Here is a 25,325-nt window from a genome sequence, read left to right as displayed (position 1 = left end):
GATTAGCGATTTTCATATTTTAATCCTCATTCATATGGTAATAAATTTTACATTGTATGTGTACATTATATATGGTATATGTACATTTTGTTTATATCTACGTTTATATACATACGTGTTTTAGACATTATATACATTCATGCTTATATGTATATACACATGCATATATATCTTTATATCATATATGTATAATTATATGTACTTACATGTATATATCTTTAGATACATATTTGTTTGTATTTGTAGACTTTTTACTATATATATGCACACATATTTTATTAGTATCTACTCACAGTATGTGGCCTTCACACATACTTACTATTCTATTCCTAGTTCATTCTTTATATTCCATTAAAATAATAATTTTTTGGAAGGCTGGTCTTCTCCTACTAAGTTTGTTTCAGGTGGTTGTTAGCAGAACTCTGGAGCCATAGTGTCTCAATCAACTCAAATTTCCTGGTGTCCTGATATTACCCCAGGGCTACTGGCATCAGATTTTGTGGTGCTGCCTGAGATTGTGCGATGATGTGGGGTGGAATGTTAAACACTTTCTCCTATCCATCCTGTAATCTGCCATCTGTGCAGGGTACAGACCTCCTCGATTTCCCTGCTGCTCTCTGGACCCAAAACACAAGTACTAGTTTAGCACAGTCTTCAGTCATCCCCAGGGCTTTCTCTGTTTTGATGGTTTTTTTTTTTTAATCTTTTCCCTCCTATATTTTTCCAGGGTTGATTTGGGGAGCAGAGCACAGCAACCTGAGCTTGGTTGTCACTTTGGCAATGACAGTTAAGGCACTCACTCTGTATTTAATTTAAGTAGCATTTACATCTTTGCCATATTCTGTTCCCCATCAAGGAATATGGTATACAGATCCATTTACTTGAGATTATTTCCTGAGTCTATCAGCAACTTTGCACAGTTGCTTCCATGAAGGTCTTGTTGGGCTCTTCTTATTTACATTTTGGATTTTAATGCTGCTGTGAATGGTATATTTTCTATTTTCTATTTTATGCACTAAGTTGCTTTTGTGTGGCAAGGCTCTTGATTTTGCTGTAATGACCTTCTATATGATGTTTTCTGAAGTCTTTTATTCATTTGAATATTCAATGTGTCTATTCCTTTGAATTTTCTATGTAGATAATCATATAGTTAACAAATACTATCTATTTCTTTGCAGTCTTCATATCTCATTTTCATTTTGACATCCATAGCTCTGGCTCTTTTTCATTTTGATATCACTGCAGATGTAGGTGGTAGTGGTGACAGCATATGTCAACGACTTGTCACTGCCGTGAATGGCAGAGCTTCTGACATTTCACATTTATGTATGCTTGCTGCCGATTTTAGGAAACGGAAGTTCCTTTTAATGTTAGGTTGCTAAACATTGTTAATTTGTACTTACACAGAATTCATTTCAGAGCCTTTTCCTGTACCCATTGTCATGACTGAATGTTTTTTTCTAGTCTATCTTGTATGCAGGGAATTAGAATTGAATTTTTTTCTAACATTTAATCATATTTTTATTCCATGCATACAGGCGGCTTGTTCGTTTAATCCACTGTTGTGTTGGATATGTGATTATCTGTTTATGACATTTGCTGCGATATGTGTGAACACTTGCCTCACAAATTCTGTTCATGAGTGCTCGGGTGCCTTCATCTGTTTATGAATCTAGGAGAGCGAGCCTGGGAGAATGAGTTAAACAATTGCCCATTTTGGGTGCATTGGAAGAGATGAGATAAGATGGTGATTCATTTTCCCTTGCCACTTGGCTGAACTGGCCTCCAAAATTTCCTGTCCTGGAATATTTGAGGGTAGATTGAACTTTGAATACACTTTCAGTTTGTGGAAGTACCATTGGTTTTATCCATTCACCTCTTCAAGGACATCTTGGTTAGTGATTATGAATAAACTACTATATACATTCGTGTACATGATTTTCCATGTGAGAACCAAAGTTTCCAATTCACTTAGGTAAAACCTAGGAGTACGACTGATGGATCTAAAGGTAAGTCTATGTTTTACTACATAGGAAAGGGCCAAAAGGCCTTCTAGAGTGAATGAAACATTTTTCTTGTATACCAGCTATGAATGAGAATTCCACATCCTCTCCAGAATTTGATATTCTCAGGTATTTGAATTGTATCCATTGTAATAGGTGGGTAGAGGAATCTTAGTGCTGTTGACATTTGCATTATTAGTGAATAATTGTGCTGATCATCTTTTCATGTGTGTATCTTCATTGGTGAATGTATGTGTATTTCTGCGTGTCTTCATTGGTGAATGTCTTCAAATCATTTACATCTTTAGGTGGATTCTTTGTTTTCAAAGGTTGAATGTTAAAAGTTTGGTATTTATTCAGCATATGAGTTCTTTATCAGACATCAGATTACTAATATTTTCTCTCCATCTATATAGTTTTTTCCATTCTTCTAACAGTTTTATTTTTTTATTTTTATTTTTTGGAGATGGAGTCTCACTCTGTCGCCCAGCCTGGAGTGCAGTGGCGTGATCTCCACTCACTGCAATCTCTGCCCTCTGAGTTCAAGCGAGTCTCCTGCCTCAGCCTCCCGAGTAGCTGCGATTACAGGTGCCTGCCAACGTGCCCGGCTAATTTTTGTATTTTTAGTAGAGACAGGATTTCACCATCTTGGCCAGGCTGCTCTTGAACTTCTGACCTCGTGGTCCACCTGCCTCAGTCTCCCAAAGTGCTGGGATGACAGGTGTGAGCCACCGTGCCCGGCTGAGATTCACAGGAAAACCATGATCGGAGGGGTGTAAGTTTGTAGGAAAGAGGTTTTTAAGTGGCAGCATCTTTGCATGATTCAAACTCTGGAGGCATATGTATAAAGTCCAGGAAACACATGAGAAAATTGTACTTCTTGGAAACTACGGAGCTCACAAATGATGAAATGTGATTCACACCGATTTGTAAATGAGCACCCATTTGTAAGTGAGCAGGCTGAGACAGGGAGATCCACCTGCAGACCATGGCTGGACTCTGGATTAATCCATTCCCATGTCTGCATTCTCTTATGGCCTCTTCCCACGTCTCCCAGGACTCTGCCACCTACTGTCAAATTAAAAATCACAGGCAGGGATACCTCTGGGTTCTGGTGTGTGGGTGTTGGGGCTCTCTGCACGCCCTGATTTCAGAGCTCTTTTGATGTCTGTGCCCAGTTGTCTCTACGGTAAGAACTTGAATCTATTTCCTCTGATCATTCAGTCAAAGAGGTTTGTCGATGATAGCATGTGTTCTAAGATGAACACCCCAAGTGACCAGAAAAGGCTGCTTCCTAAGTTAAAACATGACATGACATCTTTTAAATTAATTTTTGACTCCAAAAGAAAGAAGGAGAAGGAAGCAAGGGAGGGAAAGAGAGAGAGAGAGAGATGGAAGGAAGGAAGGCAGGAAGGAAGGAAGGAAGGAAAGGAAGGAAGGAAGGAAGAAGGAAGGAAGGATGCAAAGAGAGAGAGAAAGAGAGAAAGAGAAAGAAAAAAGGAAAGGAAAGGAAAGGAAAGTAGGAAGGAAGGAAAACAAGAAAGAAAAAGTGGGGGCATAGTGGAGGAATCAAGGAAGGAAGTAAAAAACCCCACCGGATCCAGTAGACATAAAAGCCAAACGTAAATCCTGTCCACCAGACACTAATGAGCACCCTCTAAACTGCAAACCCGTAGGACTCCTTGGTAGTATGTGTAACCTCCACAACTATCAAGGGCACTTTTTAACCCAATGAAAAAGCCAGACGTGATCTCATCTGTATGTAAAGTGAAGATCCTGTTATATAAAGGCACTGCCATGACAAGGAATGGCCAGCAACACAGTGTCATTGTGAACCCTCGGCCAGCAATGCTAGCAGCACAACTGGCACTCAGCGAGCAACTCCAGGTAATTTTTTTTTTTTTTTTTGAGACGGAGTCTTGCTCTGTCGCCCAGGCTGGAGTGCAGTGGCGCGATCTCGGCTCGCTGCACGCTCCGTGTCCCAGGTTCATGCCATTCTCCTGCCTCAGCCTCCCGAGCAGCTGGGACTACAGGCGCCCACCACCACGCCCGGCTAATTTTTTGTATTTTTAGCATAGACATGGTTTCACCGTGTTAGCCAGGACCGTCTCGATCTCCTGAGCTCGTGATCCGCCCGCCTCAGCCTCCCAAAGTGCTGGGATTACAGGCGTGAGCCACTGCGCCCGGCCGGCTCCAGGTAATTTTTAATGAGCAGAGGCAGGATGTCTGAGGGGCTTCCTAAAACCCAGCACCTGCTCGAGTATCTCCTGGGCACTTTTCCAGGGAGGCGTGTTAGGCTGAAGTCTCTATCATGCAAGCCAAAGATGTCGGAGGGGGGTACTCAACTGCAAAGAAAGAAAAAGGACGGAGACCACGAAGACTTTTTTGTGCAGTCAGAAAATTACTCATTTTCTGACACATTTATTGACCAGCACATATTCTGCCCAAATGCTCGCCTCTATGTGCTCTGGTCTGCGTAGTCTGGGTACGCCTGGGGCCCATCGCTAGCTGGCATGTACTGTGACGTGTGGTGGCTGTGGGGGCAATGGTGGTGCAGAGCTGGGGGATGGGGGAACATGGCCATGGAGGCAGCAGGCTGTGCAGTCCCAGCAGCCACTAGGGTCACCGGTACCCAGAGATGGCAGAAGGGCAGCACGCCGGGTGCAGGAAGTCCTGTGGTGTCCATGACAAGGGTACTAGGGGAAGCTGTGGGAAGGGCCACCACAGGCCCATAAGAATTCATCTGAGTGGGAGATCCGGGGACATAGAGGAAGGGCAGCGCTGCAGGCTCAGGGACAGCGGCCACCAGAGTGACGTGAGCCTGGCTGCCCTCTGACCACTCGCCGGCCGGCTGGGTCGCTGGAGCGTTGTCACTCGCCACGGTGGGATCGGGCACCATCACAGGAGTTGCTGGTGGAGCAGAGCCACTCCTGATTTGGGTGTTGGGACCGGCCGGTTCCTGGTGTTGTGGTGTGACCTGGTCATTCTCATTCGGAGACGTGTGATCTTGTTGCTCAGGGTCTGCTGGTGCCAGACAGGATCCAGCAGCTTCTGGCTCGTCCTCTTCCTGATGTCTTGGTGCAGACTTGACGCCCACTCTTCTCTTCATCCTCACGAGGAGGTGAGGGGCGTCTCTTTGAAAGTAAGGATGGCAGTAGAACTCTAACTGTAAGTCAAAGTTTAAATAAACAAAAGGAAACTGCAAGTCACAAGGATGGACTACAACTACCAACCATCTACGCCCCTGTGCAAGAGAACTCTACTGGCCCAGGAGGCCTTTCTGGAAAAGGTCCCAGTCCCCAAAGGAAGCTGGCGACTCGCGTTCACATCGTCAAGGTTTACCAAGTTGTGGCGGGCCTTTCCGTCTTGGAAAAAGCCTCAAAATGGCAGATTAGGGTGTCCATGGCCGGTGGAAAGGGTCTTTGAAGTTGCAGACCAGGAGGGAAGAAGATTCTGGGCCTCCCCCATGCAGTGGCAGCTGGCAACAGAATGCACCCCGGCTGGGCTGGAGGCCCTGGGCACTGGCTCTTCCACACCAGGGGCCCACCTACTAAGGGCAGCAGGAGCATCTGCACCTCCTGCGCCAGGCGCCCTTCAGCGCTTCAACTTGAGCACTTCTCCAGACACCAGCTAGGGTGACAGTGGTACAAATACCAGACTCCCCTGGCCTGCTCACCTCACAGGGTGAAGCGCTATGGAGTCAGGGGGACACAGCCACCACCAGACGACATGACTGGCCCCGGGCAGGAGGACATGCAGATACGGCTACTTAGCACCTGTGATATTTTACACACTCGAGAGGGGCCGGCACCATTCTCAGCCCTCTCCCCACATTCACTTTTAGTTCATGCCACCTCCACCCAGAGGGGGACACAGGCCCACAGCGATGGCTCCACACCCTGCCTGAGGTCGCCCACTTCCCAGGAGGCAGTCTTGGGACTTCCACCCGACCAGGCCCCAGAGCCCACCGACTTAACCCCTCCAGAGGCTTGTTGTTCATTACCTTATTCAAGATGGAGCCCAGCCTTTTTGCGGAGACAATGCGGGTGAAGGTCCTGAAAGTGCATTGACGCCGTTTTCGGAAGCCGTACAAGTTTAGCTGGCGGAAGAAGCTGGTTATCGAATTTGTGGCAAACACTTTGTGTGCGACGTCCCTTTTGAGAATCTCCTTTTCAAAGAGTTTTTGACTGATCACTATACAAGCCCCACTGTCATCCCACCAGATGGACAAAAACTGGTTGCTGCTGACCAGTCTCCACAGTTTCTGCGGAAAGGGGAGGGAGAGGAGATTATCTTCTCCCTGGGGCGGGTCGTCACCGTCAGGGTGTGGCCTTCTGAACGAAGCTTCCTCGGCCAGAGGTTGGAAAGCGATTTCTTCTGTCAGCAGCCTGAAGTTAGGGCTCCCAGTGGACACTGGGTCATCCCAGGCAGGGGAAGGATCTGCTGGGTGAAGGTAGGTCTCTGAGTGCAATTGGGGAGGAAAAGGCACCCTTTCCAAGCCATGACCCTGTCCTCTCGAATGTCTTTCCTCACAGCGAGCCATACTCAATGATGGCTTGTCCTCCATCTGGCAAACTTGCTAGTGCAGTGTGGCCAGCAGCACCCCTTGGCAGTCATGTAACCAGCCCCACGACATCATAAAGGGGCTCTGACTGCGGGGGGTGGGGGGGGTGGCATCTCCACACACCCAGCAAGTTATGTAATAAAGGGCCAAGGCAGACAAGTAGCTGCCCATCTGCATGTGCACATTCTGGTCCTCACAGTCATTTCAATGGGAAAGATGACACTAGTGCACAAGAGTGCCGAGGGGCCCTGCCACACCTTAGATGCAGACCTGGAGCAGTCCCCTTGTCCTAGAGCTCCTGAGCCAGACAGAACTACAGCAAAGCCCTGGCTCAGGAAGGTCAGAGCTCACCGTCTGAGTCATGGGCCCACAGACCCCAGCACATGACTGACACTTTGAAGCACAGAACAAAGGGTAGGACGGTGCCCATGGGTCAGGCTGTAGCCACGCCACCCTTTCCACCCTGTCCTAGCCAGAGGCAGCAATGTGCTCCATACAGATCCTCCTAACACATCCACACTGTCGGTCCCCAGCACGCAGATGCCCGACAGCCACTCAGGCAAATGGCTTAGCTGACTGCCCCACCACACACCGTCGCCATGCAGTCCAGTGGGGAGTCGGAGGCAGCCTTCTTCCTGCCTCTCCTCGGCCTGCACGTGTCCTCCCACCAAGCAGAGACACCCTTCTACACCCCGGGTCTCTGCGGTCACGTCGTGGTGGGGCATGCAGCTGTTGGCCTTCCAACATGTTTTGTTTTCCTTGGCCAGTGTCTCCAGAGAAACGCACGTGGGTTGGTGTCCAGCGGTCCATCTCTGCAACAGTTGTTCCTTTGGGATTGGATGCTAGGAGGTCACGGGAGAGGTGTCCATCCAAAGCAGTGTCTGTGTCACACACTGTCCCCACACACAGGGCCACCTCTGCACAGACTCCCCCGACTCGATTCTGGGCACAGAGTTCAGTGACCCTCCAGAGACTGCCAGGAACCGGTGATGCCTCCACGCTTGAGACATCCTGACCGCAGGGCCCAAGACGCACTGGCTCAGGGGGTGACAGTGAGGGGTCTGCAAACAGACTGCTGATGCTGGTGTCTCAACCTGGCCGCTGCCGAGCTGTGTGACTTGGGCACGTCACTTAACCTCTCTCGGCCTCTGTCTCCTCCCGGGGATAAGAGTAGTAGCACCTGCTTCCCGGGGCTGTGAGGATCCAGTGGGACGTACAGGAACCAGCAAGGCACCGGCAGTTGGGTCACAGCTACTGTTGTCACTTCACAAGGCATTTTCTTGAACAGCAAGTCGGAAATCTCATGAGCCTAGGGCAGAATCCACCTGTGGCCTCTGGTTACAACCCACAGGACTGAAAATCCTTCCAGCCACAGCAACTGGTGGATTTCCTGGTCAATTGCCGCAAGTCATGAGCTGAACCCCACTTGAGTTTCAGTTCAGGCAGAACTCTAGAGACGGCCAGGGCGAGCTAGACAGCAATTGCAGAGCCTTTTGTTGCAGCGTGAGCAGTCCTCAGCTGTTGACATCACTGGGGAGCAAACCAGGACCAGGAGCGGTAAAAGGACAGTGTCTGCTGCAGATTGTCGTAGCACCCAAGGAACAGTCCAGAAAGCCTCCTAAGCAGTAACAAGTGTGGCATGGTGTAGCCCAGCCAACAGTGGCATCTGCGAGGCGTCCCCTCCTTCCTGCAACTACCCCGTATACCCTGGGACCTGTGCACTGAAGGACTCATTCTAAAGGCTGTGCCCCTGCAGCCGCCAGCCTCACTCGGCTGCCTGTGCCAGCTAGAGATTTCTTTCCTCTGAGGCTGGCTGAGAGGACCATTCCAGTTTCCTGGGCCATCCAGCAAATAAGATACACATCATGCACGTGTAAAACGAGGAACCGGTTTATTGAACAGCTTAAGAGAGCAAAAATAGTGGCTTTCGCTACATTTTTTACACACTGAGCAGGAAAGGCTAAGCAATCCCGTTCCCCCGTACCGCAAAGAGAACAGGGCTTGCTGGAGGCCAGTGCCAGGGGCGGAGTCGTGTTCGCAGCAGACTTGAATTAACCCCATGTAGGCCGGCGAGCAGTTGCCCGCGTGAAAACGCCACACTCTTCTCCTGGCTGAGACGATCAAAGCTCTTTTTTTTTACCCTCTTTTCAGCAAAGTACCTATTTGTTTTCAGGCAGGAGGATGTTAAACTTGCAGCCTCTGACACACGGCGGAACCTGCAGTGCTTGGAGAAACGGCACGCACACGTGAAAACATCGTGCCTACCCCAAAGCCTTCTTGTTGCTGGCAGGAGGGAAGCTTGAGACTTTCCCATGCATAGTCGTCACCCGCGTGGCCGTTTCTGCCCTCAGCAACATTCTCTAGTGTTCCGGCTTCAAGCAGCGCTTGTCAGGTTTGAAGCTAGCCACTATTCTGAGAACGTCAGAAAAGCATGGACCATCTCTTGCTTGGCATTGCTGTTCTGGCAGTAGCAGCTACTACGTACCTGCACGAGTTCCAGAGCAGAAGTGGCAATGTCCCATGAAGGCGTGGCACTCCACTGGGGCAGGGTGGGTGTGCCACGGGCGTCCACTTCTGCAGCAGAAGGCATGTGCCTACAGCACAAGCTTGTAAAAAAAATACTTGAACAGAATATGCTGTACAGGACTAGGGGTTAACACCGCATATGAAGATGCTAAAACATTTGTATAAATACTCTGTATACAAGCATGGAGTCACTCCCGTAGAAAGGGCTCATCGGTGAGGCTATGAAAAACTGCTGTCAGCATGCCCAAAGAGAAACTACTTCCACAGTAGGAACAGAAAAAAGGACTGTGCTGTGTCTAAACACGTGGTGCATCAGAGACATAGTTACAGTTCCTACTGACTGCCCCAGCCACGACCTGGGAGTGCTGAGGACCTGGGAGTGCTGAGCGAGCTGCAGGAGGTCAGCCCTGTGGAGAAATACATTTCTAAACAATACTTTTGATTGGGATTTCAGCACCGTGTAGACAGATGTTCCTTCCGGGGGCCTGGCAAGCAGCCATCCCCCAGTGGGTCTGACGGGGAAGAGGGGTACCTGGAGCCCCTCCCAGACAGATGGAAATCCCACCCCTGTTCTCACACTCTTCCTGGCATCCGCATCTGCTGGCACACACCCCGTCACCTGCCACTTCCGCGTCCCGTCGTGGTGAGTGGCTGATAGGCGCTGGATGCAAACAAGGCATGAGATGGACGTACCTGGAGACCCAGCTCCAGTTCTGGTTCTGGTCTGCGGGGTGAACGAGGAGGCAGAGGAAGGCGGAGAGAGTGTGTCCCAGTCCACTTAAGCTCTGTCCCCGGAAGTGGCATCTAATCTGGCATTTCGATATTTAATTTGGGAGGTGGCAGCACATACTTCCCAGGACTCTGGGTAATGACCACTCTGGCCTTCTTTCGAAACATGGGTGCGATTTTAGGAGGCTCCGGAACTGGGGTCTCCTCGGTTTCTTCATTATCTTCGTGATGGAGGTCATAGGAAATGTTTCCATATTCTCGTAGAAATGGGAAGATTTCAAGCAGAAACTGACAGAAATCTTTGCGGATGCCAAACCACCCTGAAAAATAAGAATGTTTTATTTCACACACGAGGCTCAACTGACCTTCCTGTTAACTTTCTTTCCATAACAAGAAGTTTCACTCCTACAATGTCATAACATACTTTATCCAGACTCCTGAGTCACAAAGCCTGAACAGGGCTTGAGTACCCAAAATGGGGAAGAAGTGCAAATGCTAGCTCTGTGGTGCTCGGAGTGGGGTTCCCGGACCGGCAGGGACAGCGTCCCCGGGGCCTAGTTAGGGATGCCATTCTCCGGCCCCAGCCCAGACCTCCAGAAACTGAGTCGGGCTAGGGTGGGCTCCAGCGGTCCCCTTTTCCTGGCCCTTTTGGGATTCCGCTGGGTGCCCAAGTTTGAGAACTATTGCTCTAGTGAGTCTCAAAATATCTGTGGTGAGTAGACTATGGTGTCTTCCGCTAATCTTCTCCAGCCAGGATAAGCTCATGGATGACAGTGCAACCCAAGAACAAGATTTCTGTCACCCTCTAGAATCCGCGAGGGCGGTAGTCATGCGTGGGTCCTGGGCAGGAGGGGGCCTGAACTCATGGAGCCACCTTAAAACCACTTTCCCAGTCCTGCTATTCCTCTCTGTAGGCTACTGGAGTGTCAGCTCTGTGCAAGCCCTCCCTGCTCCCGGGGGGCGCAGAGGCACAAACAGCAAGCATAGCCTGGGCTGCTGGGCTGCAGTGAGGCCCTGCCCCCAGACCCACTGGCTTTCGGAAGGGCAATGCTCTGGGCTTCCATGCCATGGAGCTCACAGCTTTGCTAGGAAGGCACCCTCTGCAGAGATCATTTTGGAAGTGTCTGCCTCAGCAAGCAGGTGGAGGGGAATAGAGTGTTAGCAAGGCAAGATAGGCAAGACTCGGGTGATGGCAGCAAGGATATGGGGGAGGCAGAGGGGCCAACAGGGACCTAGGATGAATCCCAGGTTTGGGTGGGAGATGTGGATTTTCCATCAAACCCTCCCGGGCCTGGGAAGAATCTGTCTTGATCCCCATTTTGCAGAGGAGGGAACGGGATCTCTGAAAGGTTGCCTGCCTTGTCTGGTTCTACCTCAAATGGCAATGTGCATTGCGAGAAAAGTCCTGGTGCAGGCCAGCAGAACACCAGAGTTATGGCATGCCCTTCCCTTAGAAGGTCCGAGAATTTCCTCAGCCCTCACTTTCCCACACAAACTTCTAAATTGGGGCCCTCGGGGACTCATCCCTTCCTAGACTTCTATCCGCCCCCACCCCCTGGTCCCACCCCAGACACACACCAAGGACTTCTGAAATGCTGAGTACATACAGTGGTTTCCTCCCTTCTGTCCAAATGTGGTTGCCATCAGCGTGATCAACGAGAGCCAAAGGGGGACAAAGATCGGGATGCAGGAGAAGGCGTTGTGGCCATCCAGTTTGTGCACCAGCAGAATCTAAAGAAAGAGACATAGTCCCGGTAGAGCCAGCACCAAAAATGGACAGAGGCGGAAGCCAGACCTCATTAGGCAGTTCCTCCCCACCACCCCACCCCCGCGTGTGCTCCCACGAAAGGGAACATCAGCACCGCCAGAAAAAGGCGGGAAACCACCTATCACTGGGGAAAGCTCGAAATGAGCTTTTATGTCCCTCTTCAGAGCTCGGCAATAGCCTATCCACTTGAAAAGTTCCCAATGCCAGCAGTTTTATGGCAAACTCCTCCCGGTGTTTGTTCTAAGGAGTCAACGGCTCCCATTCGAGAATTCTCCACGTGACTCCAATACACAAATCTGACATCCAACTCTGCTTTTCCAAAAGTGGAAACTGGAGCCATACAGAGGCACCATGGCTAAAAAGGTGCAGTCTTCTCCCTGCCAGCCCCACGCGCTGCCTCCAAGAAAAAGGAAGGATGCTCTCCTTTCACCGAAGCTCCCTCTCGGAGATGGCCGTGTTCTCTCCCTTCTCCTGGAGTGGGCTCACTGGGAGCTCGAGGGACAGAGGCTGCCTTTCTAGGGGTGCAGAATCCTGTCAGGGGAAGCGCAAGCTTCAGGGGCTGAAGAGGCTTCCCGTGGAACGCTTACCTCAAATGTAAGAAGGGGCACGACGATGGTCATCCAGCTCAGGGCCATGGTTATGTGTGTCCTGCGCTGCTCCGCAATCACATCCATAGAGCGCAAGAACAAGACGGACCACACGATGTAGTAGAGGACCACCAGGCACAGAAAGGACATGAGAATCCACAGCGGGACACACACAACCTGGGGGTGGGTGAGAGAACAGCGAGAGAAAGTCTCTTTGGAGCTTCCAACCTGGCCTCTGATGGAAGGCATCTTTAGCACCTTGCTGTTAAGGCGGTCCTTCCCGTGAGCCGAATAAGGACCATTCCATCTCCCAGGACTGCTGGGAGCATCGCTCAGGACTGAAAAGGTATGGTATGCTCACTATGGGGCCTGCTGCCACCAAGGGACACATACACTCAGTGAGTCATCAGTCCCCCTTCCTTTGGGTGACAGCCAGCCCTGCATCTGGCTCCACAGCCTCTACTCTTCCAGAGGCCCGCCCTCCCACACTCTCTGAGGCTCCCTTAGGTTCTGCTGCCATCACAGCTTCCCGGGAAACGGGACACAACTGTCACCCTGTGCACACACACAAGATCTCACCCCAACAGACTCTCTTCACAGGCAACATTCCCACAACCTGCTGGGGGTACTTTGGCAACACAAATGGGAACGGGCTCCCCAGAAAGTGTGGCTGCCTGGGCTCCTAAGGATCCCTAACCTCACCCCTACCAAGTTAGTGAACTTGGCGGGTTGATGCTGGATACAGGTTGATGCTGGATACGTAGCGCTGCCGGGTCCCCGCCTCCGTGACAAGGGGGCATTCCAAGTATATCGCTGTCGTACCAGGTAGACCTTGTCTCATCCACACACATGCCCAGAGGATGAGTTCTGGGGGCGCCACTTGGTCAGGCTCCCCTGTGACACGTCTTCGCCCTCCTGCCCTGTCCCCTGGGATGACACTCCTCCATTCTCCCTTTTTATTAATTATCTATCATACAGTAGGAAAAGTGACTGTCTTCCTTTGGTGTGATTTCCCTGAGTCTTCACACAAGTGTAGATTCGCACAGCCGTAGACAGGATGCAGAAGAGGTCTGTCACCCTGCAAAACTCTCCGTGCTGTCCCTTCACTATCACACCGTCCCACCATTAGCCCCGGCAAACACTGATCTGTTCTCCGTCACTGTACTTTTGTCTCTGCTGGAACTTTATGTAGATGGCATCGCGAGACAAGTAACCTGTTGAGACTGGCTTCCCGCCATCCACGTAATGTCTGTAATGAGATTCGTCCAAGTTGTTCCCTCCCAGTATCCACAGGTCGTTCCCTCTCAGTTCTGAGTGGTATTCCATTGTATGGATGCCTACAGTTTATCTGACTGTCTGCTGAGGGTGGTTTGTGAAAACCAAACAAGGCCGCTATCCAAAATGCAAACAAGACTGCTACAAACACTGGTGTGTGGGTTTCTACCAGGCTGCGTGCTTTCACTTCTCTGGGGTAAATCTTATACCCAGGAGTGGGGCAGCCAAGTCCCACAGTAAGTGCGCTTTTAACTGCATCGGAGATGGCCAAACCATTTTCTACAGTGCCGGTACCACCTGCCTTCCCGCCAGTAACACTGGAGTGTCCCAGTTCCTCTGCATCCTCCCAGGCCCGTGGCCTTGTCAGTGTTGTTGAGTTTCACCATTCTGAAGCCATGTGTTTCGGGCCCTCATCCTGGTTGTAGTTTGCCTTCCCTAACCTGTAATGACGTTGAGCATCTTTTCCTGTGCTTTTTTCCCCATGCATATATCCCCTTCGCAAATTGTCAACTCTTTTGCCAGTTTTTAGGTGTTTCTTTTTGCAGTTTTGAGTTTTTAAGAGTTCTCTGTATGTTGTGGGTGCAAGTCAATGTTTTGATGTGTGCTTTGCAAATATTTTCTCCCAGTCTGTGGCCTGTCTTCATTTCATTTTAATTTTGAGGAAGTCCAAATTTATGATTTCTCTCTCATATGGACGATATCAACAGTGCCATTTCTAAGTACTCTTTGCCTAATTGCAAACTCCAAAGATTGTGTCCTATGTTATTTCCTAACAAATCTATAGTTTTACATTTTCTTTTAGATCTATGATTTGAGTTGGCATACGAATTTTACTTCTCCTGACCAGTTCTTGATTGTAGGTTTTTCTGCAGAGTCTATGCACCGCCTTTCTTCCCCCTTCCCCATTCTGTGATGAGATTCTCCTTTTTACTGAAGTTCCCTTCATGGGTGGAATGTTAGATCTCAATAGCCTTCCTTGTTGTCTCTTGCTCACTATGGGAAGCATGTACTTAGACTGCTTCATCAACTGGGATCTACACAGGATGAAGGGCAGAAAAAATCTTTCTTCTCATGTGTGGAAAGCTCTCAAAATTACAAATCTTTTTTTTTCCCTGACAGTATCTTATACAAAAAAATTTGGTCTTGTTTAGATATGTTTCCTTCACGTCACAACAGAAACAGTTTTGAACCCAATGACCATTCTCCAGATACAGCACTGCGAAGTTGTAGGATGAGTGACTGAATATTTTTTATTATGAATGTTTTATCAAAGACTTTGGGCAGAAGTGATTATTCCCATCTTTAAATATGGAGTATACTTAGGTTCCCTTCATTTCTTCTCTGCTCTCAATTCTTTACCATACTTTTTACTTTTTAAGGGTAACTATATTTAATACATAAAATATATTGTATGCAAAATTATACATCAAACAACAGAGAAAATAAAACTGAACAAAAACACTAGCATGACCTTACCTCCCAGTGGCAATGGAACTCTTCTGCCGTTAGTCTCCATCTTTTTTCCATGCATTTAATAGTGGAAACTATACTGTGTTCTCTAACTTCTACCTTGCCACTTATCTTTCTATCTCTGCATCCATCTACCCATTTATTCACAGTTAATTTCAACCAAATGCCCAGTAACTGAAGTCACAGTTTAGAAGCATGACATAGATGCCACCACCAGCAAGAGTGTAAATGGGTATGGCTTTTTTTTTTTTTCTTTTGAGACAGGTTCTCGCTACATTGCACAGGTTGGTCTCGAACTCCTGAGCTCAAGTGATCAGCTCACCTCGGCCTCCCAAAGTGCTGGGACTGTAAGTGTAAGCCACTGCGCCTGGCCAGGTATGGCTTTTGGAAAAGCAAGTTGGCAGTGCAGTATACGTATATAGGAATCTCAAATAGTTCCCAACCTCTAGCTCAGTAACACTATTTCTGGACTATTTCCTAAGAAAACAACCAAAAAACAAAAGGCAAAAATTTTAATGCATAAACATATATACTGCAGTATGATTTAAAATCATTCAAAACTGGCAACAATGAAAATATCATATTTTAGAAATAAGAGGATGATTTGATACATGCACTTGAAGAATATTTTGTATCAATTAAACTTTAGAAGTCATGTTTATAAAGACCTTTTATTAACATGATAAAATGTTTATGATACAACATTAAAACAAAAAAATCAGGATACAAAATGGTGCACACAGTTATATCCCAACTGTTTGTATAAAACACAGACATAAAAACACTAACCATGTTATCTCCCCATGGTGGGATTATGGGTGACTAAGGCTATTACTTCTGCTTGTCTATCTTTTCCAAGCTTTGTACAGTGAATATGAATTACTTTTATAATAAAAAAGTTTATTTAAGGATTTTAAAAGTTACATACAAGCCAGGGCCAGTGGATGATCTTGTCCAGTCTTAAGGCAATGAATATAAACTGGAGAATGTTGACAGAACACAGGATTTCTAACTAAAAATGAAGAGAAGAATCAGTTAAACAAAGTATAATTCGCATTTAATACTGCAGTAATTTGGTTAACACACTAAAAGACAATACACATTATAATACAGTGTAACTTGTATAATATATTGCACTGGAAACTCCTGATTTTCGGTACCAGAGGGGCACAGCAGTATTACGGCAAGGGGAAATAGGGCTCAGCCTGCTGCCTTGCCCCTCTGCCGCCTTGCCCCTCTGCCGCCTTGCCCCTCTGCCGCCTTGCCCTTTCTGGCCTGAGGCCTGAGCACAGATGAGAACCTTGTTTCCAGGTTCACTGGGAACACAGGCTAGCTGCAATAGACCACTAAGCTTCCTTCATGTCCCTACCAACAATACTGTCTACTGGAAATCATCCTTGTGCATCCTTCTTCTCATACCTCAGATTTGCCCTTGGATCCCACCCCTTCCTTTCAGGCTCCTTGAGGACCTTGTCACATCAAGCCATCAGTTACAGATTCCTTACTGTATCTTTAACCCCACCTATTCCATTGATCCCTCCTAGCAGCACAGAAACAACAACTTCTCATTAAAAACAAAAACCCCAAAACCAGATAAACCCACCCCATCCTTTGATCCAAGACCCCCCTTAGCCTCAGGTTTCTCTCTGTGAGACAGTAAGGAATATGCAAGCCCCTACTATCTCATCTACCATTCCCAGCTTCCTTCATTGTGATGTGGCCTCCACCCCCATGATCACCAGAAGATAGCTTTCATCAAAGTCACCGATAACCGGGAGGCAGCGAAAACACTTCAACTGGCATCCTACTGATACTGTGGATGACTCTTTCCTGTTTGCTCCCCTCCTCCTGGCCTTCTAGGATCCCACCATGCAGTCTTGGAGCCCTCTGGAGTGCTCTGGTAATTCCTTCTGTCTCCTTTTCCCCCTCCTTAAATGGTGATGCTCCGCAGAGCCACAAACTCAGTCTTCTCTCCCGACTAGGAAGACAGACACACAAACACACATATTTTCACTCACCCACTGCACCCTGGACTGGAGGAGAAGAAATTTCAACCAGACCCTTGGCCTGCATTATTACCTCCTTAGTGGTTAGTTCTCACATCTGTCTCCAACTTAGCCTTCCTGCTGCATAGCGGACCCAGCTGTGCATAGGCCACTTGGCTCTCCTAGAGGCACCTCAAATGAAGCCAGTCCCAAATAGAGATCATTATCGCCTGTACTTAGAACCTTGTATCTCCTCTTTCTAATAGTCTCCCATGTCACTTTGAGGCACAACAGTGGTCTCATTTCTCAAGCCATGAGCCCGGGAATCACCTTGCATTCTTTTTCCCACACTGTCGCGTTCGTCACCACATCCTGTCCACTGTAGCGTCCAGACTTCTCCTGAATCCCGTGCCCACTTCCTATCCTGATGATGACTGCCTAGTGAGGCCTTCTTCCGCACTATCCCCCTACCACTTCAGCAACCCCTTACTAACCTCCCGCCTCCAGCCCAAATGCCCTGCAGGCTGCTCCTCACTCTGGTAAAGTACATTCTTGCCCACAAAATCGAAATCTGGGACCAGGCCCAGAGCTTCCCAAAAGTTCTCAGTACATAGGTACATGGGGAATTTAGTAATTCCTCCCATAGACCTCTAGGCCAAAAGAAATCCCTAATGTGGCTGGGAATGCCAACAGTTGCACTGATTTAAGTAATTACGTCTAACTCAGTAAGTATTTCTGTTCTAAGTAGCCACTAGAAAAAATAATTCATATAAATCTAAAGAAAAATGTTAATATTATTCTTAAATAACCAAAACTAATTCCCAGTGGGATGCGTGTGCCTGCCAGGTAGCTCACCATTTCCCACGCCTTGGAATCAGACAAGGTGCTCCCACTCATTACCTGTTCTTCACCTGGATTTTCACACAGCACTAGCCTTTTTTTGTTTTCACAGCAACTGCTGAAAACCCAGCTTCTTAAAGATACGACGTCACTGAAAGGAATGTAGAGTGGCCTAAAAATAAACGTGTAAACTATTTCAAGCTAGTAGTTTGTATGGTGTCCCAACAAATGTCAGGTATTACTGTTTTCCTCAAAATGTCCACTATCACTATCCCCTGGTGCCCTGTGAGTACACTGGGGTGCCTGGGGCACTTCAGCACATGCTCTGCGGGCTGAGGATGTGGCCCCTATTTGCCCCAATCCCTCTGTAGAGACTCTCTCTCTTCTCAACTCCCACAGTTCCTTCCTTTCCACCTTGTGCTCCCGTCGGATCTGAATCGCCACAGTCCACTCAGCTGATGGAGTGTTTCCTGCCTCTAGGCTTCAATGTGTCCCAAAAATGCCATCCCTTCCCTCCCAACACAGGGCTTCCTGGCAGACCCTCAACTCCTCCTTCCCATCTCTGTATGAGCCTACTGCAGACCACCTCCTCACCAACATAGGTACTGTTCTTGCATCACAGGAGGAGGGAGCTCAGCTCCTGGTATGTTGTTTCTTCCAAGGGCAGGAATGCCAAGAGTGTGAATATATGACAGACTTACTTTCTGTAATTCAGGCGCAATGCAGTCCTAGCCCTTGTATACTTGTCCCTCGGTATCCATGGGGGATTGGTTCCAGGACCCCCTGTGGATACCAAAATCCATGGATGCTCAAGTCCCTGATATAAACTGGGAATTGTAGGGAGGGTGAAAGTGGACCATCAGATACTCTCCCTCCACGGCTCACTCCTACCTACCAGCCATACCCATGCTGTGGCCTTTCCACCAGCATGAAAATCAGGGAATAGCTCCCCTTGTTCAAGGCCAAACCCTTCCTGGTGCTCCGGGTCCCATTCTCCCTGAGTCCCACAGGGCCTTGCTCCATCGCCGTCCCTCTGTCTACATCCCTTCCCCTCACACCCACACCTGGAGTCCAGGCTTATATGCCTGACCCACCCTGCAGCTGCTCTGTTTACTTCCTAAGCCAACTGCAGTCTTCTTCCTTCACTCTTTATCCACACGGCTCAAAACCAGGCATCTACAGCCTCTAGTTCTCCCCTCAACCCATCAGTATTCAGCTTTGTGCCCTCAGCTTCTATGCAGTTATATAGTTATGTGCCCGGGCTTTAGAGTCGGGCTGACTCAAATGGAATCCTGGTCCTGCCCCTTCACATGTGGCCATGAACAAATGACTTATCTTCTCTGGATCTACCTCACAAGGTTAGTTAGTAAGAAAACTACCGCATGTAATGTGCTTCACACAATGCCTGGCACACAGTAAGTGCTCAATAAACGTTATCTGCAACTATTTTCATTACTATTATTACTAGTCCTGGTATTTTATTCATCTGCATATCCCCTATGCTTAGGGAAAAAGGGCTTGGCATCTAGTAAATACTTGATAAATGTTTATTGAATGAATAAACAAACACAGGGGCACATCAGGATAAGCTAACCAGACAGCAGGGGAGGTGCTAAATCATGGGGTCTGAGGTGGGGAGATGGTCAGTTTTGAGTATCAACTTGGCTGGGCTATAGTACCCAGTTATTTAATCAAACACTAAGCTTGCTGTTGTGGTGAAGGTACTGACTTTGAATAAAGGAGACTACCCTCCATAGCATGGGTGGGCCTCATGCAATCAGGTGAAGGCCTTAAAAGCAAAAACTGTGGTTTCCTGGAGAGGAAGAAATTCTGTGCCAGGACTGCAGTGTCACCTCCTCCTAGGTCTCCAGCCTGTTCACCTGCCCTGGAGATTTCAGACTTGCCAGCCCCACAGTAATGTGAGCCAGTTCCTTAACTCTCTTTATACATATATCTGTATCTAACCTATCAGTTCTGTTTCTGTCTGATTGATACAAGATGTGAAGCTGGGAGAAGGCTGATGTCCTGGGTGAAAAGCTAGTGTTCTAAGTGAAGAAAGAAAAATTGTTATTTCCATCGTCTTTTGTTGCCTTGTTGTCTCATGATGTAGAGCTGGTAATGATCAAGCTCTTCCTAACAAAGGGTAAGAAATTGACATCTGAATAACTGAGCAAAATATTTTACTTTTGAAAACATTCTTTTTTTTTTTTTTTTTTAAGACGGAGTTTCATTCTGTCACCCAGACTGGAGTGCAATGGTTCAATCTTGGCTCACTGCAACCTCCGCCTCCTGGGTTCAAGAGATTCTCCCGCCTCAGCCTCCAGAGAAGCTGGGATTACTGGCACGTGCCACCACGCCCAGCTAATTTTTGTATTATTAGTAGAGACGGGGTTTCACCATGTTGGCCAGGCTGGTCTCAAACTCCTGACCTCAAGTGATCCACCTGCCTTGACCTCCCAAAGTGGAAAACATTCTTAAATATATGAAATCTCACCTCTAGTGACCTGTCATGTCGAAAGCCCCAAACGCAAGCTGCAACAGACACCGGGGAAACAAAGAACAGCGGCATGAAGACCAGGAGCCAGAAATGGCTTCCTCTCTCGATTCTGTCACAGACCAGAACTTCAAACATCAACAAGAGCAAGTGGATGCCCACTGCAATCAGCATGGCTTTAAACTCCACACACGTTTCTCCTTCTGCTCTAAAAAAGGGAGAGAAGAAGAAAACACCCTCAGTTCAGAATCTCCACTATAAGCAAGCAGTTCAGGGCAAATACCAACTTATACTGATACTTTGAATTTTACTTGAAAATTTGACAAAAGCAAAGGGAAATCAGATAGAAAGCTGATTTGGTAGGCAATCTCTGAAACATCGAAGAACTACTACATAATACAAAATGAACATTACAACCAAACCAGAATTTAATGTTTTAACCATATAAGGATATTCTCAAAAGTAATAGCCAGTTCTTATTTTCCTGACAATGTACATAAACGCTTCTGTTCACATCTTTAAATTCAACAACAAGAATTAATTCCAAGATTATTCAAGCTGATTTGCTTCTGCTGCTAAAACCAGGCAAATACCCCTTAAGTCTCATGATTCTCATTTTTCAAGAAACCATGTAAACCACCCTTCACACAATATTATAAAAATAACTCTAGTTCTATGAACAAGTGCCGGTTATATTTCAAGATAGTAGTAACTATTGTTAGGTGCTATTTTAAATGCAAATAAAACGTATAAATGATTTTCATTTTCCTTTCTATTCCATTAAGATAAATTAACACCTGCAGATGAAAGAGAAAGAAGAACAAGAGTTAAAACTGTTCTCAGACAAAATCAGTTTAATTAGCTAAGTATCATGCACAATAACCTTAACAGATCTACAACTGAGCAATGGTAAGGCCGCCAATCAGGAAAAGGCACTATAATGCATTTGAAAGGCCTACAATGTTTATTCAAAATACAGATGAACATTTATGATATACATGTATTGTGGGTGACAAATACACCGGAAGTTAGATCATAGAGAAAATGCTATCAGAAGTTATTCCTGTAGGACCCAACCATGTTCCACTGGTTAATGTTAACACGAGAATGACCACGCCTGTACATTCCTTACATTCAACCCCACATACACAATTCCTTTCCTTGCTCAAAACATCTTAAATAAGACCAACAAAGAGAAGTTTGAATATATTCTAAATATCAATTAGTAGAACCTAAATGTTTATTTAACTTTGCATTCTTTGAGAAGCAATTAATATTAGATATCTGAAAATATCTCATAAAAAAATAAAACACATACAGCCACACAGGTCATCAATCTTTCAAAAAAAATCTAAGAACTTTGAAACAGCTATACATGAATGTCCCTCAGCTGCCAAGGCTCTCTGTGTAACTGTTTTACAGTTCTTAGACATGTATGTGATATGTAATTTACACAATCTGAATCATTTTCATATTTAGTAAACAAAAATTTAAAAAGTTGATGTAGTGGCCGGACGTGGTGGCTCACACCTGTAATCCCAGCACTTCGGGAGGCCAAGGTGGGTGGATCACCTGATGTCAGGAGTTCAAAACTAGCCTGGCATGGTGAAACCCTATCTCTACTAAAAATACAAAAAATTAGCTGGGCATGGTGGCAGGTGCCTGTAATCCCAGCTACTCAGGAGGCCGAGGCAGGAGAATCACTTGAACCCGGGATGTGGAGGCTGCAGTGGGCCGAGATCACACCATTGCACTCCAGCCTGGGCAACAAGAGTGAAACTCTGTCTCAAAAAAAAAAAAAAAAAAAAAAAAGGTGCAGTAGTTTCAACTTTACACTTTTCCCACATGAGCAGCTGCCTTCTGGGAATTCCTGTACTCCTCATCTTCCCAGTGGAGGTTCATAATAGCCTCCCAGTCTTAAGTCCCCCTTTTTCCCTTTATGTAGTTACAGTCTCTGTGGCAGAGAAGGGAAAGCCTCTCGCAGGTCCCAGCAACACCAGGCTGCATGCTGGCATGAGCCAACTCCCAGGAATTTGGGCCAGTGGAGGTGTCCAAGAGCAGGGAGGGCAAGAGTTGGAAACGGTAAAGGGTACCCCTCTCCCCTGCCCCCAAAGGCTCTGCTTTCCTTCTCGGCATCCAACCTTTGACTTTCCTCATTCCCCAGCTGCTGTCTCAGGGACTCATGGTCTCCTGGTCAAGCCACTTCCCCTACACTGCTAATAGTCCTAAAGCTCTGGGACTAGGAGGGTAGGACAAGGGGAGCCCCAGTTCCAAAACTGAAGTGGAGAAAGATCTTTCATGACCAAACATAATATGAGTGTCTTTTCCTAAAAACAGGGTGGTTTCATGCTGCTTAGTCTAGTATGGCATACCAGTTCTGTATTTTGGGTGCATTTTGGATTATATAGGCATCTGTGAGCTGGCTGGCAACTTACCCCCCAAATGGCACTGCTTTTGTAAGAAAATACATACCAAAGACTAAATTTTCAAAAACACAGAAGAGATCTGTTAGCTTATACTATAGTTCTAAGACCCCAGATAGGCAGAAAATAAAATGGTCCTTACTTCATCAAAAGTGAGAAAAGTCAAGATATTGCTCCCTCATGCTAGAGACCAATGGGTTGTATAAAGCATTATTACCGATATTGAGGATTTCGTGCCCAGACTCCAGTTCCAACTGAGGCTCCAACAATGACCATTAACTTCCACAGCCATATTGGAGCAAAGACAGCCCAGTAACTCCACTGTATGATGCCATCCAAACGAAGGGCCAGCAGCACAGAGAACAGCAGCAGACAGGCATAGATGAGGAATTTACTAGGAGAAAAGTAAAACGATTAAGGAGGATTCACTTTTACAAATATGTGATACTGAAATGGGGAGTAATAAGAGCCACATTTGTCAGCATGTAAAAGGAGTCACTAACTCAACAATCATTTATTGAAAAGGTCTATGGGGCAGACATAATGTGTTGGGAATAAAAGAAACATAAAGAAGACTAAAATAAGTCTCCTGCTTTCCAAAGCTTCCTCATAGAAGGAAGACCACACAGAAACATATAATACAGCACAATGTTTGTGATGAGAGCTTGGAAGAGGAAATACAGATTGTGTCTGAGGCACTCAGAAGCAGAGATGTGGTGACCCTAGGGCTGGTTCCAGAGGGTAAGCAGGAAGCTGCCAGGCAGGAAAGCAAGTGAGATGAGAAAGTATTCCAGGCAGAAGGAACTAGCTATACCAAGACACAGAGACTGGAAAAGGCTGACATGCTCTGAAAATGGTCAAGTTCTATCACTTACTGATTCTATTTCTAAAAAGGCAGCCATCTGTCATATTCATATGGCATGAACATTTTAGTGTATGTATTATACTTTCCATGAATGAATAAATTACACATACACACATGCTCACGTCTCATATAAAAGGGAATTGCTACAGAGGATGTCCTTGAAATAATTAGAAATTATACTCTTGAGGATCTCTACTTCCAGCCTTGACTTAATAATAGGAATATAATTTACCTTCCCGCCTAAAAAAGAAACTTGATACAGTCTACAAAAGAAGTTTTCAGACATTGACAACAGGCAGTGGAGAACAGGTGAGAGGGAGGAAATAAAGGAGGTAAACCCTACTATTACCCCAGTTTGCAGATCAGAGGCAGTTTCCAGGCTGCAGCAAGAAAGCAGTTAAAACTCAACTCTGTCAATAACTATATTAAATATAAATGGCCAACTGAAAGACAAAGAAGATCAGATTGGATAAGTAAGCAAGACAACTATATGCTGTCTGTAAGAATCCCACTTTATCTATAAAGACACAGATAGATTAAAAGCAAAAGGAAAGAAAAAGTTATACCAAATAAACACTAACCAAAAGAAAGCTGGAATGACTATATTAATATCTGTTTAGTCTTCCATTGCTGCTGTAACAAATTACCACAAACTTAGCAGCTTAAAACAACGTAAATTTATTATCTCACAGTTCTATATGACAGAAGGCCAGACGGGCTTGGTTGGTTTCTCTACTCAGAATCTCACAAGGCTGAAATAAAGATGTCTGTTGGTGGAATGCTTATCAGGGGACTCTGTCAGAATCTACTTCTAAGCTCATTCAGGTTGTTGGCAGAATCCAGTTTCTTGTGGTTGTAGGACTGAGGTACGTGTCTCTTTGCTTGCTGTCACGCAGCAGCTGATCTTAGATAGTAGGGGCCTCTCTTGGGTCCTTGTAAATAGGCCCCTACATCTCAAAGCCAGTAACAAGCTACAGCATATTCAATCTTTCTCATGCTTGGGATGTTTTCTCACTTCTTCTGCCATATCGCTTCTGCTTCCAGTGAGAGAAAGTTCTCTGCTTTTAAGAGTTCATGTGATGAAACTGGGTCCACCTGGTTAAGCCAGGCTACTCTCCCTATTTTAAGGTCCATAACTGTGGTTGGTAGGCAGAATTCTAAAGAAGTTTCCCAGGATTCCTGTCCCCTGATTATTCAATCCAACATTAATCTAAGTAATACTGTGAAGGGACTTTGCAGATGGAATTAAGGTTACTAATCAGCTAACTTTACAACAGGAAGAGTATACTGGATTATCCAGGTGTGCCCAGTGTAATCACATGAGCCCTTAAGAAAGCAGAAGAGTAAGTCGGAGAAATGTGGTGGAAGAGAGATGAGGCAGAAGTCAGAGAGATTCCAGACGAGAAGGATTCAGCCTGTTACTTCTGGCTTTGAACATGGAGGTAAGGAACCATGAGCCAAGGAATGCAGGCAGGCTTCAGAAGCTGAGAATAACTCAGAATAACTTCAGAAGCTGAGAATAACTCAGCTGACAGCCAGCAAGGTAAAGGGGACCTCAGCCCTACAACCCCAAGGAACTAAATTCTGACAATAGCCCAAATGTGCTTGAAAGCAGATTAATCCCTGGAGGCTCCAGAAAGGAATAGAGCCCTCCTGACGCTTTGATTTTGACCCTGTGAAACTAGGCAGAAGACCCATCTGAGTCGTGCTGTACCCGGACTTCTGACCTAAAGAACTGAGAGTAATTTGTCATGGTAACAGCAGAAACTAATGCTAATAAATATAGCTTCAAAGTC

General features: G+C 46.6%; 2 protein-coding genes across 3 annotated transcripts in view; both read right to left on the bottom strand.

Annotated features, from left to right (window-relative positions):
* Window positions 1-145: 145 nt before the first annotated feature.
* On the bottom strand, window positions 146-9,943 carry LOC129024620 (heat shock transcription factor, X-linked). Its single transcript, XM_054471783.2, has 2 exons — window positions 6,007-9,943; window positions 146-5,169 (listed from the first exon to the last, which is right to left on the bottom strand). The coding sequence occupies exons 1-2, from the start codon at window positions 6,568-6,570 to the stop codon at window positions 4,462-4,464; spliced, it is 1,272 nt and encodes a 423-aa protein (XP_054327758.1). The 5' UTR covers window positions 6,571-9,943; the 3' UTR covers window positions 146-4,461.
* The window catches only part of LOC129024621 (transmembrane protein 185A), a 34,192-nt gene continuing 17,308 nt past the window's right edge, over window positions 8,442-25,325 (bottom strand). The window contains exons 2-7 of one of the 2 annotated variants that reach the window (XM_054471784.2): window positions 22,882-23,058; window positions 20,242-20,449; window positions 15,851-15,934; window positions 12,178-12,354; window positions 11,430-11,553; window positions 8,442-10,142 (exon numbers count right to left, since the gene is read on the bottom strand). In XM_054471784.2, coding sequence (XP_054327759.1) covers window positions 9,898-10,142; window positions 11,430-11,553; window positions 12,178-12,354; window positions 15,851-15,934; window positions 20,242-20,449; window positions 22,882-23,058 — 1,015 coding nt within the window. In that variant the 3' untranslated portion in view covers window positions 8,442-9,897. The remainder of the gene's footprint in view (window positions 10,143-11,429; window positions 11,554-12,177; window positions 12,355-15,850; window positions 15,935-20,241; window positions 20,450-22,881; window positions 23,059-25,325) is intronic. The other variant, XM_054471785.2, reaches the window with a different exon arrangement.

Source organism: Pongo pygmaeus, chromosome X (genome assembly GCF_028885625.2).
Source record: "Pongo pygmaeus isolate AG05252 chromosome X, NHGRI_mPonPyg2-v2.0_pri, whole genome shotgun sequence".
NCBI classification, from domain to species: Eukaryota; Metazoa; Chordata; class Mammalia; order Primates; family Hominidae; genus Pongo; species Pongo pygmaeus.
The sequence above is the reverse complement of the archived record's forward strand: the minus strand, read 5'-3'. Positions and strand labels throughout refer to the sequence as shown.